The 16,608-nt window shown below is 44.7% G+C and overlaps 1 protein-coding gene and 1 pseudogene across 5 annotated transcripts in view; both read left to right on the top strand.

The window, feature by feature from the left end:
* KALRN (kalirin RhoGEF kinase) overlaps positions 1-16,608 on the top strand; it is a 684,790-nt gene that overhangs the window by 253,567 nt on the left and 414,615 nt on the right. For all 5 annotated transcript variants that reach the window (XM_090277665.1, XM_090277675.1, XM_090277684.1 and 2 more), the window contains exons 4-5: positions 7,117-7,309; positions 10,252-10,764. In XM_090277665.1, coding sequence (XP_090133791.1) covers positions 7,117-7,309; positions 10,252-10,764 — 706 coding nt within the window. The remainder of the gene's footprint in view (positions 1-7,116; positions 7,310-10,251; positions 10,765-16,608) is intronic.
* Positions 6,327-6,451, top strand: LOC150021670 (U1 spliceosomal RNA; annotated as a pseudogene).

The raw sequence follows: 16,608 nt of genomic DNA on the forward strand, positions 1-16,608 counted from the left end.
AGAAACATCATGACCTACCCAGAGGTTTTAGATGAGACTGTCATGTCAGGTGTATGATAAGAAGCAGAAAGTCCACAGTGATTTCATAGCAAATTAGAAGGGGAGGGGAAAGCCCAGGAAAGCAGCTCTCCAGCGGGCATCTGGCTGAGCACAGGCAGTCATTATAGCTGGGAGGGCAGCCGCCAGGCCTGAAGCAAAAGCCTCCTGAGGCCAAGAGAAGAGGATCTCCTTTGCAAAAAGAACAAGAGAAAGGCACTGCAAGGGTCGAAACCCTCCCAAGCCTGTGCTTACAATAAATGACTCCATTAGAGAGAGCACAAGGCTGTGGAGAGAGAAATTTAACATTTTTGACAGGCTCTTGTAAAGCACAGCTGTTGGTTCTCCTTGAAATATTTTTCTGACTGTATTTTGTTGTTCTGTCTGATATATTTGTGTTACCTGCTATTTATTAATGTTTATTCTAATCTTATTTAGACAGAGTGAGTCTTTATCATTAAACTCTCACAAACCACACTTAAGAGGGTCTAGGTGTTGTCCTTGGATCACCTGGGGAGGCCCCTGGGCCTCCGCTCAGGCTGACTTTCTTCAGAATACCTGAAAGGGAACCCTCAAATCATCATTTAAAATATGTCCTATGTGAGAAGTGAAAGTCATTAAAGTTTAAAAAACATTGGCATAAATTCATGACGATGCTTTTTTGAGATAGCACAGGCTCGCTGAGTGCAAGCAGCCCCAGTGACATATAATGAACAAAAAACAAATGGTCTAGAACTGAGTACAAGAAATATCTGCTCAATCATCCCGTCATTCAGTATGTTTACGTTCTGGGCCGAGAGCCCCTGAGGGTCTATGAACTAGTTCACAGCTCGGTTTGAAGGGACTGGAATTTATCACAAAGGGCAAGAAGGTGGCAGGGGCCCCGGTCTCAAGCCCCAGATGGGAAATAGAGGGGCAGGGCAGTGGACCAGTGGCTGCGTTCTCCCTCTAAAGCGCGGGTGGGGGGGGAGGGGGCGAGGATGGGAAGGGTCCTTCACTCTCCTTTCCCCTTTCCAGTAGATTTAAAACCCTCTGTTCCAACCATCCCCTTTCTATGTTCCCATTCTCACAATACACAATGCAAAAATTCAGCCCCTGAAATTATGATTTAGGCTAATAAGTGTCATTTAAAAGGTAAATAATCTAAAGGGAAAAAGAGGGTTACCTGTTACTTATATTTCAGTGTAAATTGCTTTGCTCAAACTGCCCTACATGTGAGCACACTGAGTGAGAGGAAAAGATTTCGGGAGGTTTGGGAAAGAGGTACGCTGGGGAGCCCCTGTGGGACTTGGGGTCACCAAAGAGTAGTAAGCAGACCTTGGTCACTTCTAGAGTCAGGGAGACGGGGCCAAGGGATGGGAATGCACCAAAAATATCTGATGACATTTCCTCCATCAGCTAGGAAGACTGCCTCCCAGTTCCCACCCAAATCCTGCCCCACCACCCCACTGAAACTGCCCTGATCAATGGGGCCAAGGCCTTTTAATTGCTAAACCCAATAGTTCTGGTCTCAGTTAATGACCCACCTCTCTGCAGTATCTGACACCCGATCCTCCCTGACTTCTTGAACTTCACTCCTCTCCTTACTTTCTCTACCCTATCTATGTTTCCCCCCTTAGGCTCCTCTATTTTCTCCCATCTCTTAAACATTGATATTCCATCAATGTTCTGTTCTTTACTAAGAAGGTGGCTCTTTTCATCTTACTTGTTTTCATTGGGTGATCTCACCCTCTTCTGTACACACCTACCATTCATGGGTTTATTCATTCAGCAAATGTTACTGAACACCTACTAGGTGCCAGGCACAGTATGACTCCCAGTCAACATTTGCAACCCAGCTTTCTCTTTAACTCTCCAGATGGTATATCGAATTACCTTCAGAATTTCATATGTATATGAAATATTATTTATATTTACATTATTATTCATAATACAATAATGAAAATAACTGTCTTAGTCTGTGTTTTATGAGACAGGGCTTCAGATGCAAATGATTTAGCGATAGCACTCTCTTCAGAAAAAACTAGTAAAGGAGTAGGGAGTTGGAGAAACAGAGTAGGGCGGGGCGGGACGGAGCAAGGATGTGGTCTCAGTCTAGTCAGAGACTGCCTGGGACAATGGGGAGGCTCTGGAGCCTAAATAACACTTCAGAGTTACTCCGCATCACGGTAAAGATTCTGAGCTTTGGCGTCCCTGTATCAGAGAGGCACTGCCCTCCCTGGGGTGTGGGTATAACCTCCATGTTCCTCTTGGAGAAAGGGAGCCCATCAGCCAAAGGCAAGGCTCCAGAGATGGTTGCAGGTGTAAGCTGATAGCTGCAACACCGTTGGAGCCGGGGGCTGGACACAGCTCAATAAAGGAGCCCTAGGTGGGACACCAACAACATCTGCTATAGCAGCTAAGACTCACGTAGTGCAGACTGTGTGCCTGGCACCATCAGAAGTGCTTTATGTAAATTAACAAACTTAACCTTTAACATAATCCTATAATATAGTTACTATTATTAATCTTTTATAGTGCAGGAACTGAGGCACAGAGTTTAAAAGTGACTTGCTTAAGCTTTCTCAATAGGTAAATCATGGAGCTGGGATTTAGATCAAGGAAGGGTGGGTCTAGATTCCATACCCTTAACCGCAACCTGGAATTCCTCAGTGTATTGAGTTTTAGCACATACCAGGCACTGTGTTAGCCACTGGGAATTCAGCAGCGAATGAACACAAAAATCCCTGCCCTCTTTGGATTTATTTTCTAGTGAGGGAAGATGGACAATAAATGCATAAGTAAAATGCATGGTCCAGATGGTAATAAATATTAAGAGAAGAATAAATCAGGGAAGGGAGATGGGGAGTGCTGTGTGACAGCTGCAGCTTCACTCAGGAGGCATTTTAATAGAGATCCAAGGGAGGTGGCTGTTGCCACTCCCTCTGCTGACCCCAGTATACTCTCCCTCTGCACAACTAGGGGTAACCTTTCCGAACCCCTGATCATGTTCCTTCCCTGAATGACACCCTTCACCGGTTCCTGTTATTCTCAGGATAAACCCAGCGCTCCTGCCACCCTGATCTGAGGCCTGCTTCCATTCCTGCCTTCTCTCTGGTGTCCAGGGCAAGAGTACAAATAGAAACCCCCACCCCCTCTTTCTAAATATTGAAAATCAATATATCAAGCTAACAAACTGAAAAATAGAACATGTTCTATTCTCTGCCTTGACAAATATATCTTCATCATGATGGAGGGGGCCAGCTTCATATTTTGACTTGTTGGATTCCTCTGAGTTCCATGCCAGAACTTGGCAGCACAGGGGGACCAGCCCCCAGGTCATGCTCTGCCTCCCTTCTCTGTGGACCCAGGGAGGAGGCTAAGGGCCCTTTGGGCAGAGAATTTTCTGGTTTCAGGTGCTAGGAGCTTGGTCTACAAGAATGGTAGAGGTACAGCATAGACTCTATCTGGGCAAATCCCCTTGGCCCCAGGCAGGGGCGGGAATGGGAGGGTATGCAAGAAGAGGGTCAGAGCCCCCAGGAGAGTGCTGTCTAAAGCACTCAGAGCATCACTCTGTCATCAGTCTCTTCCTTACCCATGTGCCTAAACCAAAGTGAATTACTTAAACTTCCTCAATGTGCCATGCTTCTTTGCTTCTGTGATTCTGTAATCTTGCAGACTGCAGAATAGAGGTCATTCACTTGGACTCCTTGCCGTAATCTCCCTCATCTTTTATGAGCTCCCTAACCCTAACCTAATCCCCTCATTGCTGACTCTTAATGCCCACCTCCAGTGACCAAAATACCACTCATAGTGGCGATGGTGGTGGGTAATATAATATAGTGACCTGAGAGCGGACTTTAGGGTGAACAGTCCTGATTTTGATTCTTTGCCTAGCCACCTGCTAGTTATGAGACCTAGCAAATTCTGTGCCTCAATTGCATTATCTCTTACATGGAGATCACCATACCAAGTTTATAAGGTATTGTAAGAATAAAAAATACCGTATGTCAAGTGCTCAACCACAGTCCCTAGCATAGAATAAGTGTGAGGTAAGAATCTCTTTTCCCTCCCCCAGCAATGCTGCTTATTTGAAACCAAACACACAAAACACCTTAAGAGATTAGGCTGTTTTACAGAAAGATGCCAATTATATTAGCTCTCAGCCCCTGGGCTTCTTTCCCCATCCCCTGGGTTAGTGAGAACTTGCTAGAGAATATTATTACTTGATTTCTACATTAGTTGCCTACTGATCACCACATTTAGATGCTGGGATAGTCAGACTCCACCTCTGTAGCTTCAGCTTCACTGGAGAGGACACTCCAGCGTCATCGCAAGATGTCGATTCAACACGGGAGGAGACAGATACCGTGTCACTCCCGAGTCGGACTGCACAACCATTCTCGGCAGTGCAGATAGACTCTTAAGAAGCTACACCATCGTCTCTCGAGACGGATGGCTGCTGACGACGACGACCTCTTGGTAGCAGTACTGACTACTTGTTGCTAGGGGTGGAGATTTCTCTTGTCAGCACAGTCATGGTAACAGGGATAGGGCCTGAGGAGCAGGTACACAAGGAAGTTGGTCGTGTCAAGGAAAGGTAAAACCTACAGTTACCTTGCGGTGCCTGACCTAGGTGCGCATACAACAAATGTGAATCAGGCAGAACAAAACTAAATTCAAAGAGAAAAGCCATTAAATCCCAGTAGAAAAGTGGATAAAAGAACTGCTTAGGTAAGTCATAGAAGAAATATCCCTGGGCTAATAAACTATAGCTAATAACTAGAGAAATACAATTTTAAGTATAATGCAGTATTTTTCCTAGAAAATGGGCAAATATTTCAGTGTTGATTAGGATAGAATAAGTTGATATGTCTTTCTGCAAAGCAATAATGAGAACAATTAAATGAGATATGTTATAGGTATAAGATAGGTGGACTATGTGTCATTAAATGTAACAGTTTCAAAGAAATTTTATTTATTTTTTGCCTTTTTAAAATTGTTGTTCTTTTACAGTTGTTCCAGTTTCCCCCCTTTGCTCTCCTTCACCCTGCCCACCTCCTACTCCTTTAGACATGAGAATAAACTCTATGTTACAATGAAAAGTAGAACACTATATGGATGACAATCACATGCACAAATATATGAACTTTCTATTATTAGATGTTTCTTTTATAATGGGAAAGAAATTCCATAATTTAAGGAAACAACACATTGCTTTCATACAATAGGTCAGACAAAATTATATATGGGTGACTCTGGCCACTTGTTGACTCAAATATGAGAGAAATGAAAGACTCAGCCTTCTTCCCATGCTGAGTCTAGTCCTTTGTATCAACAAGCAGAAATGGAAAGAGTTTTCTGCCTGGGCAGTTTCCCTCTCTAACTGGGAGTCCTGTGTAATCTGCCTTATGCTTGAGACATTCACACAATCACAGGAACTGTGGTCTCTTCATCAGGCTGTAACATCCTCATCAGTGCTGAGATTTGAGAATGGAGCCTGGAAAGAGATTTTATTTCCGTCTGTGGCTTAATCCTTCCAACTGTGGCCTTACCTCCATTAGCTGTAAGCGACTGATGTGTGGTGGTGCACATCTGTGGGTCATGTAGCGGGCACAGCAGGGTAAGCAAGTACAAGCTGGGGAATAGAAAATTAAGTGAAAGAGCCTAAGGAAATACTACACTAGTGTTTATATAAAAATGTGAATTAGCCAAAGTATATTTTGAGTTATAAAATAAATGGATAGGTTAAATAAGCCAAGGAGAAGAGATGACATCTCCCCCCACCCCACCAAAACATAAACTTCCTTCCAAACTGAGATACTGTAACTATTTTGATCTTCTTTTTTTTTTTTTTTGTTCTTTTGAGTCTTATGAATTACAGTTAAAGTCCAAGTGTTTGCATAAACTTTGCTCCTTAACAAATTACCTCACAACATCTTGATTCACTTAGCCTGCTTATTTTTTGGTTTTCAAGATAGTTACTGTCACTTCATCTGGCCTTGATTTTAGGAATAGCCTCCCCTCTCCTAACTTCCTGAAATATGCCTTTTTATACCCTGACTCTTATAATGGAAGTACAGGGGACAACAACAAACTGTATCCACCTCTCTAACGGGCCCCACCTTTGGCTGTCTGTGAGTAATCAGCATGACTCAACAGCCTGATTTTTTATAAGTTGACAAACATTTCAAACTACAAGTAATACATCTTAAATACAGTAGTGGCAAATGGGTATTATTAATACTTTGTGTATCATTTCTCATCAATTGATAGATCGACCTAGAACCTTTTATTGAAGAAGATTCTTGATACTTACCTGGCAGGGGAGATACCATGATCACGAAGGTGGTTTTCCCAGGGCGAGGCTTACCCGTTGCATTCCGGATGTGCTGACCCCTGCGATTTCCCCAAATGTGGGAAACGACCCATGGGCATGGACTTGCGGGGGGCGGGGGAGGATTGCTAGGGGAGGGGGGGTGCTGGGCAGAGGGGAGCAAAGGGGAAAAAATTGGAACTACTGTAACAATATAATCAATAAAATATACTTAAAAATAATAATTAAAAAAAGAAAAAAAGATTCTTTGACCCCGTTTGGGTTCAGTGAGTGGTAAAGTGGACCAGTGACTGCCATTGATGTGGGCATGGGGAAGGGGCGCCGCACTCATGCCCAGGACTTCCCATCGCAGATTTAAGGACAACGCGGGGTGCCTGCCTTTAGAGAGCTTGTATTCAAATGAGGAAAACATGGCTCCTCCCAGCAGCAGGAGAGACAAAAACTAAATGTAAAATCAAACACCATTATGAGTACCGAAACAGGAAATGGCACAAGTGCGAATGACTGTGGGGAAGGCTGGGCCATTTGCTAAGTGCTAGAAAAAGGCAGAATGCCCTCAGACAGATGGGGTTAATCGAGAAAGGTTTTCTGAAGCAGTGCATTTTGAATTGGATTGGAAGACAGCCAGGAGACCTGGCATGAAGTGGTAAGGGTGATCCAGATTAAAAGGAATGCAGATTTCCTGATGCTTTTTGACTGTGTACTGCAAAGTCTCAGTTGCCCAGAGTGACCATGCCTGACCACTGACCTCTGATCTCCCACAGTGAGGACGTGTGCAAACGTGGCTTCACCGTCATCATCGACATGCGGGGCTCCAAGTGGGACCTCATTAAGCCCCTCCTCAAGACGCTGCAGGAAGCTTTTCCAGCCGAGATCCATGTGGCCCTCATCATTAAACCTGACAACTTCTGGCAAAAACAGAAGACCAACTTTGGCAGCTCCAAATTCATCTTTGAGGTAAGCCAAACCGATCTCTCAGCACCCCCTTTCCTTTCCACCACCCACACATTTCTCACTTGTGCTTCTCCATTTACCCTACCATACGCATGTCAGCAGCTGGTACTTCAGGATTCCTTGGCTGCTGTGGCCTTACCAGATAGTATCTGGGGAGGAATAAGAGGATCAAGAGACTGTCCTAAATGCACAGTATCAGTAGGCAATTCTGTGAATGTGTTAATTGGGACAATTGTTTCAGGGGGCAAATTTGTAATTTGGATCAAATGCCTTAAAAAGTTTATAACCTTTGACCTAGTAATTCTTCTTGGAAAAAAATTTTAATATAAAAATTAAACAACACCTTTTTAAAATCTAATAATCATAAAGATCTACAAGGATGTTCATTAATCATAATGTTATTTACAATAATATACGTACACACATATATACATATATGCACACATATATATGGTTTGTATCCTGACTACCCATTAATTTTAGTGACATTAATACACAAATACTGTGAACTCAGTAAAAATCGTATTTAGTTATATGTTAATTATATCTCTATAGAATCATATTTAGAAAAATAGTGTCTTTGAAATATGTTCATGAAATATTGTTTAAAAATGGCAGATTATAAAATGGTATGGACATATAATCTAAAATTTGTGTTTTAAGTACATATATGAAGACTGAGAGACACATGAAAATGTTAGTAGATTATTAGAAGTGGCTGGATTATAGGTGATTTTTTATTTTCTTCATATTTTCTATATTCTTTTATATTCCAGGAGAACATGTTATTTTTTTAAGCTGTATTATCCCAGACAACATATGTGTCCCCTGAGAATTTTTAATGATAACACATCAGATTAAATCAATGACTTAGGAACCTTTGTTCCAGCCAAATTCGAGCTGTTCCCCTTTCTTGGAACTCTAACCCTCATCTGCAAGGGGCTGAACCTTGTGTATGTGTGCATGTCAGAAAGGCAGAGCTGCTCTTAAACTTGCAGCAACTTCGCATTCCAGACCCTGCCCTCCAGGGCCAGCAGCACCTGTAGTGGCCCCAGTAGTCTGTGATTGAGCACAACAACCTGACCATCTGAGCGAAGTGATTCTCACTCTGTTTAAATAACACAAAAAATTTGACTTGGTATAAAACAGTTAGTTCTCATACTCTCCTGGCACCTCTACACAAGGAGTCTTATATTTTTGTAGTTTTGGTTTGTTTATACAGGGGCGGTGATAACAAACCTATATGTTTATAACCTGAAAAGATCGAAAGTAATCTTTCCAACAAGTCCTAAAACTTTGCTTCAGTGTAGCTGCCTAGCCCTTCCAATCTCCCTTCCCCCCAAGTTGAGCAAGCCTGTCTCTGCCTCCTAAACAAGCACAGAAGAGAAAACTGGGGCCTCCCACTCAGATGGGTATTTATAAAGCAGTGCCTTACAAACAGCCAACAAAATACAATATGCGGACTGAGAGTAGATCGTATCGTATCGGCAGCCGTCCGTCTTGAGAGACGATGGTGTAGCTTCTTAAGAGTCTATCTGCATCGCTGAGAATGGTTGTGCAGTCCGACTCGGGAGTGACACGGTATCTGTCTCCTCCCGTGTTGAATCGACATCTTGCGATGACGCTGGAGTGTCCTCTCCAGTGGAGCTGAAGCTACAGAGCCTGGGCAGGGTGATATGGAGGGTCTGCTGTTGCCCATGCAGCAGACCCCCCCTCTCTTCGCAGCTGAAGGGTCCAAGGGAAAGACGGAGTCAATACAGCTTGGCTTCAGGTGCGCCGCAGGAGTTGCCGGTGTTGACTACAACGTCAAACCGCCTTAGGGACTCCGGCTCCGGATTTTCTGTCGGGGTTTACTCCCTTAGCCTTTCCCCTGAAGAGGTATGCCGCAAGGCAGCGGAGGTTTTTTGGAGTCAGAGTTTTCCTTCTCTGATGTGCCCTGACTGGAAGATGGAACCAGCGACACTTAGCTCGCAGGCCGACGCTCAATCCACTGAGCCAAACCAGCCAGGGACACTGAGAGTAGATAGTTAATGAATAATTGGTGAATATAATCATGGGAAAAGTCTAGGACGTGGAAACTTGGAGTCATATTTGAAGGGGAAAGTGCTCTAGAACAGGGCTGCTCCAAGTTTAATGCAGAGTCACATGGGGATCTCCTTAAATGTAGATTCTGATTCAGCAGATTTGGGAGAGTTCTGAGATGCTGCAGTTCTAAAGAGCTCCCAGTGGTCTTAATGCTGCTGCCCCGAGGGCCACACTTTGAATAGCAAGGATCTAGACTAGCAGAAGTTTGTAGCACTGGCTGCACATTAGAACCACCTGGGGAGCTTTTAAAACTACCCACACCCAAGCTCCAATCGAGGCCAACTAATCAGAGAAAGGTATCTGCTAAGAGAGGGAGCCTAGATGTGGGGAGGAGGCCTAACCAGCCTGAGGCAGGAATAAACTCAGCTCCTTGCAGCACAAGTATTGACCCACATTGCTTAATGCAGCCGTGATGATGTCCTGGGTCGTGGGCCTGTGTGGGCTTTTAAACTATGGATAACTAGACCCCCAGGCACTGGGTTTATTTTTCATCCAGCTTCTCCTACTTCTAGCACCTGAAGCCCTACTGCAGTGGACTGTGGGGGGCGGGGGCAGGAGAGTGGAGAGGAGGAACATGAAGACAGCAGGGACTTAAAGGCAGCCTTTCCTGGAACGGCAAATGGTGGTCAGGTGGAGAGGCTTTTGAGTCAGTCATCCAGTCTGCTGAAACTGCTTAGCCTGGCTGATCTGTAGCTAATGCCCAGTGGGACACATGCTCTCCCAGGCAGGCTGTGATCATTATTATGTGGACTTACCTTGGCCTTTCTCCTTGACTTTGTCCCCTCCGGCCCACTGCCGCCTTGGTCTTCTCCTCACTCCCCCCATTTCACTGAGTCTCCCTCTCTGTGTCTTCCCTCCAGACTAGCATGGTGTCCGTGGAGGGCCTCACAAAGCTGGTGGACCCCTCCCAGCTGACCGAGGAGTTCGATGGCTCCCTGGACTACAACCATGAGGAGTGGATTGAGCTGCGGCTCTCCCTGGAGGAGTTCTTCAACAGTGCTGTGCACCTGCTCTCACGCCTGGAGGACCTGCAGGAGATGCTGGCCAGGAAGGAGTTTCCCGTGGATGTGGAGGGCTCTCGGCGGCTCATCGATGAGCACACACAGCTCAAGAAGAAGGTGCTGAAGGCCCCTGTGGAGGAGCTGGACCGGGAGGGGCAGCGGCTACTGCAGTGCATCCGCTGCAGCGATGGCTTCTCAGGGCGCAATTGCATTCCTGGCAGCGCTGACTTCCAGAGCTTGGTGCCCAAGATCACCAGCCTGCTGGACAAGCTGCACTCCACCCGGCAGCACCTGCACCAGATGTGGCACGTGCGCAAGCTCAAGCTGGACCAGTGCTTCCAGCTGCGGCTTTTTGAGCAGGATGCCGAGAAGGTAGGAGGAGAGCCTGACCACCTGTGGCTGGGTTTTTGTGGGGGAGGGGCAGGGAGGGGTGGACACTGTGTTTTAGAGAAACTGATTGAGGCTGCTAGTCCAGCTTTGTGATTAATGACAATACTTTTGTGAAAAGCTTTTTTTTTTTTCCTTTTAAGTGCTTACTGGTTTTATTTCAATCTTATATTTGTCCATTGATCACTGACTTTTCAAAGCTCTCTTTATGTAATGTTTATTATGTTCTCAGTACTGTTTTAAGCATCAAGTGTAAATTAACTCATTTTAATCCTCTCTAATCCTATAAGGTAGGTGTATTATCATTATTCCATTTTACGGATGAAGAAACTGAGGAGCTGAATAACTTGGCCTAACAAGGAAGTGCAGCAGGGCTCCAGAGTCCATGCTTTTCCCCACTGCCCCTCTCAGGACATATAGTGAATCATTCGAGCTGGCTAAGCAACAAAAATAACAATACTGTTACCAGCCACAGTAACATGACTTTGTGATGATTGCCATGCAGTGTACTTGAGAATTTACAAAGCATTTCACATGCAGAGCCTTATTTAATCTGCATGGCTTTTCCATCCTTTGAGGTGCATGGTGGTGTCTGCTGAAGTGCAGGGAAAATGATCTTGGGGCTCCAATGGAAGACTCGATGCATGAATTCAGTTTTTTTTCAGTTTGAAGCGCAAGCCTCTTTTGCCATCCTACTTCTTTTTGAAGGTTTTTCCTCAGGGGCTCGGCACTTCAGCAATGCCGCATTTTTCCAGCAGTGAATTTTCATAGCTTTCCCCTTATCATAAGGGAGGAATGAGGTGAAAAAGAAAAATATATTATATAGTACTTCTTTGCTGAGGACACAAAGGTATCTTCTCTAGGTTCTTTTTAAGCTAAAGAAAAGTTTACTGTTATATGTGTTTTAGGGGGAATGAAATGCCTCTCCTCCTAACCATTTTCTGGAAATAACTTATATTTGAATGCACAGTACTACACTACATCTCTCAGTAACCTGTGAATTTCACAGACAATATCTAATATAATGGTTTTGTGTCTTTTCAGAGCTTATGTTGAAAATGTCTAGATATTTTTAAATGATGAAGTCAAGATATAAAACGCTATTATGATGTTCCCAATGTATGTGAGAGTGCCAGCATAGGTATAGCTGAAAGAAAATTCACCATAATGTTAATAGCTTTGATTTCTAGGAGCCAAACTTATGGTTAATTTTAATTTCTCTGTATGGATTTTATGGATTTTCTAATTTTTTATGATTTATAATCAGAAGAAAATCAATATATGCAATTTTTAAGGGACAGTCCCTTTCTACAACTGAACTTATGAACATCATTTAAGCCAGACTTTGAAAGGGACTTATAAAGGGGTTTCTTGCATAACGTTAGGAGTTGCAGGGTTTTCCCTGACCCTCCTGGAGGCTCTTTGTTCAATGGCCTGACAGCCTGGATCTGACCCTCACTTGCTCTGGGAAGGGCCACTGGGAGTACAGAATCTTGTCACTGTTCACCAAGTCGTGAGACGCCAGGTCAGGAGCCAGCTGCTCTGTAAAGCCAGTAGCAGGTTCTTTGGCTCCTATGACTCGTGTTAGAAAAGTCTGTAATGTCTCCTTTTTACTTGGGGACTCTTCTGCTCTGGGGCAGGAAACCTGCTCCTCAGCCTGGTCTATGTGACAATTTCAGCAATCCAGGGACAGAAGGGGAAGCAGGGGACTTGGGTCTGCCTCGTTGTAGTTTAGGGTTTGAGGCATTTCACAGCATCCCTGAAGCTCAAGGACATAGGAAACCTGCATGGGGCACAGACAGTGCCTGTCTCAAAGGCAAAACAAACACTGTGCCTTTAGCACTCAAAATATCCTGGTAGGAAAGTTTGACCTTCTGGAGTCAGACAAGTGCCAGTCAGCCAAAGAGTAATTGTTGCCACACATACATCCTCTCAATACATGCTCATGGGAATCCTATGATATATTATTATTCCTTTTTCACCGCTGAGGAGATGGATGCTCAGAGAGATGAAGTGGCTTGCCCAAGAGCACACTGCTGATTAGGCAGAGCCAGTATTTTGACTGCTTCCACAGCCCAGCCAAGCTCTTATCCAATAACTGTTCTGTCCTCTGCTCCTAGGGCCTGCCTCAAGCCACCACTGAGCACTGCTTGTTGGCCCCTGAGTCCCCCAGCCCAGGCTCTGATGACTCAAAAGAAAATCTCAAATCTCTCCTCCTAATGCTCATTCGACAGCAGTTACTCAACCATTCTGTGCTGTGGAAGCCTATGGACCCCTTCTCAGAATAATATTTGTTAATATACAAACTAGGCTTGGAACATAATTACTGGAATACAGTTAATAAGTTTAAAAAAATAGCATATGTACTTCTTTAGGAACACGTTAAATAATAAAATCTACTGACGTCTCATGACTGCCATAATTTGAAGTAGCAATGAGCATAAATGATATTTTAGGGCAACAGCTGTGATGTGATATGAAAATGTGTATGTTTCTACTGATGCCAGAAGCACAAGTATTGCTAACAGTAATGTAGTTTGTTGCCTATATTCGTAATTGAAGTGAATGCTATATTTCAGTTAGAGGGTAGTGAAAATAAAGGCATATTTTTTTCCCTATCCCAAGTAGATGGTCCCAGAATCCAGTATTTTAAGTTTAGGTTTCAAGTGCTATGGTGCGCTCATACCTTAAAAAGGGGTGTGTGTGTGTGTGTGTGTGTGTGTGTGTGTGTGTGTGTGTGTGTGTGTGTGTTGTGCTTAGAGGGGTAGATGAGGGGAGAGAATATCAAAAACAAAACAGAGGGAGTAAAAAGATGATGGGAAGGGAGCTGCTGCCCAGGAATATTTTGATATTGAGTCAGTGGTAAAAATGCTGCTTAAGCTTGACCCAGCTGCCACAGAAAATATGCTGGGTGTGGGGAAGGGGATAGAAACAGTCCTTTTAAGTTGCTTCAAGATTAATTTAAGATATGTGTGCAGAACTAAGTGCCTCGGCCCTTGACTTATTTGGTGTTTTTGAAAGGGGGTGAGGAGGGTGGCGGTTGGGTTAGGATTGTGTATGTGGATCCACATCTAAACAAGGCATGAGGAAATAGTTACTGCGTGAGCCACGTCTGAGCCTCCTTTCCTGGTTGAGGCTTGTCAGATGTCTCTAATTTCAGATCTGGGAAGCTCTTGGCAATTGGAGGAGTCTATAGTGATTATCCAGCTTCTATTTTTGTTGGGGGGTAGGCACAGAGTCTCCCATCTTTTGGGGTGACAGCCTAGTTTCCCAGGGCTTGAATAATAGGTGGGACTCCCCGTTTTCCATCTGGCCTTGGAGAATGAAGCCACCTCTTACCGCTTCCCCTGACCTCTGTGATGACTCCCTGCAGTCTTCATCTTGGCGGTGGTGGGGAGGGAGCCATTATCTCCCCAAATTAAGCACTTAGGGAGGAAGGACTTTGTTCCACAGATAATTCATAAAGCAGGGCACCCATTCATTTCATAAACTTCTGTTGAGCATCTGTCATCAGCCCAAACCAAGGCACCTGGATGAAGACAAGCAGGCCAGAGTTTTTGCCCTGGAGCAGTAGACTGTCATAAACTCCCTTTTGTTCTTATTTCTGTCTGCTGTATGCATCCCACTGTCCTAGGCACGGCCGCTGTGATTGGGGAGTTTTGTGAGAATGGGGTACATTGCAGCTCAGGAATGATAGGAAAGCCTTACTGAGCAATTTGTGGGAGAGCTGGGTAATACAGAGGTAATTCAAGTAACACAAAATACATCTTGCTGGAAGATGAACACCGCTGCCTTGGCCCTGTGCCCTCTGGTCTGTAACTAAAGGGCCTGCCCTCCACCACGTTCACAGAACGCAGGCCAGGTCACTCCTCATTAGCCAGGCATGGATTATGGCTCTCTTGGCAGCCCCATTCCACAGCCAGCCACCCTCTCAGCCATAGTGGAACCTGAGTGCTGAGGGTGTCTGTCCTGTAATCACATCCCATTCCCAGAGAGAAGGGAGGCCTCTTTCCCATTAGGGGGCAGTTTGGGACATTAAGGGTCATTATGTAGACTCATTGTAGATGTCCCTTTGGAAAAGGGAAGGCTGGGTGCTAGTCAGTGGAGGATCCTCCCTGGACCCCTCCCCTTTCCTAGGTGCCTATGACACCTTAGAATGGTACAGCTAGAAGAGACCCTGACATAGAAAATTCTGCCTCCCATGCACTGTCAGGAACCCAGCCTTGCCATCCTGATGACAGCCATGTGACCTTACTATGCCCATCTATGTGCTGATGCCAATGATAAGTATCAGAAAATACTGAAGCTGCCACACCACCTGCCTTCTGGTCTGGGGAAGACCTATAATCATCCAGTCTTTATAGGCAAGGAGAAGTGCTTAGAAAGTCTCCAGTGCCTAACTAGACTTAACTGAAGGAGAAACCTTTGTCTACTTTGCTTCTGAATAAAAGAAGCTATACTGATGTCTTCCCAGAAGACCCATCCCCTAGTCTTGCCCAAAGCCACTCCAGAAAGGAATATATTCCCATTTCCTGTGGGAGAATCCCCAAGAGTGGACAAAGCTACCCAGTGGGGCTTTCAGTATCAGAATTGTGCTTATTATTAGTTTATGCAGCATGTTGTGTTTGTTTCATGTGGAAACCTGTTCTTGGGACACACCAACCACAAGATCTTTATCACCATACTAGGGAGGATATTGAGGTGTCCGCTTCCTCTGTGACCAAGGCATCTGCTCAGAGGAGGACCTCTCCTTTGCTGAGAGGACACTGACCTCACCACACCACCTATGGGAAGTCTCCCATGAAGAACCGAATTTTAAATGTCTTCCTTCATATTCGTTCTTGCATGATGAAATTCTGTTCATCCATGGGTGTCATGTTCATGCCGAAATGGAGCTGTGTGAGTAGGGGTTCAGATTTGTCCTGGGGTGTCACCTGTGGGAGACCTTAGGTACATCTTTGACCTCTGACCCCCCAGTTATATTCCCAGTAAAACAAAGATGAAGAATTTGGGCCAGCTTCAGCGACTTTTGACTGTTCTTCTGCTTCCACATGCACTATTCTCATGTACAATACCCTCTCTATGAAAACATCTTTCAGTGGGAGAAGTGGGGTGGCAGGCATATGTGCGCTCATGATAGTGGTGGTAGACAATAGGCTCCTAAGGGGACATGTCAGCATCTCCAGGATAGTTTGATAAGACTCCCACCCACCCCAACCAAATGTGCCTGCCATTCCTCCTCCTTTGAGACTTGCTGCACTAAATGATACCTAAGCCCCTTTATAGCTCAATAATTCTATAACAATGTTTGCCCTTTTGCTGTTCATTCTCCCTGATGTCTATAGGAGGCTCTTTTCTCTTCAGGGTTGTCACCTTGGGTGATGATGGAAAATAAGAAACTTTTCTCAGAAAATAGAATCATAGTCTGTTGAGTTGTTTTCCTATTTAAAAAAAAAAAAAAAAAAAAAAAACCCCAGCTGCTGCTTAGGGTTGTTGCGAGAACCAAATGGGATGGTTCACACGGAAGTGCCCAGCACCATGCCCAGCCCAGCATAGCTGCTCCCTAGGCATCAGATTCCCTTCCTTCTCCCTACACTGTTTCAGTCAGGATCTGCTCTTCAGTCACATGGTGCCTGCTGAGACCATGCAGAGTGTCACTGATGCTACCTTCCACATGAACTTGCCCCAAGTAATTTTCAGTGATCCCTAATGGAACAAAATCAAGAATTGAGCTTTGAGAGAAGCTGGCAGTTATGATGTTTGTTCATGGGGGCCCCCAAAGATCACTAGGTCGTGAGTTGCCCCTGGATGAGACACAAGAGAGGAGCA

The sequence above is a fragment of the Furipterus horrens genome, unplaced genomic scaffold, assembly GCF_987537825.1.
Source record: "Furipterus horrens unplaced genomic scaffold, mFurHor1.1.pri manual_scaffold_1, whole genome shotgun sequence".
Lineage (NCBI taxonomy): Eukaryota > Metazoa > Chordata > Mammalia > Chiroptera > Furipteridae > Furipterus > Furipterus horrens.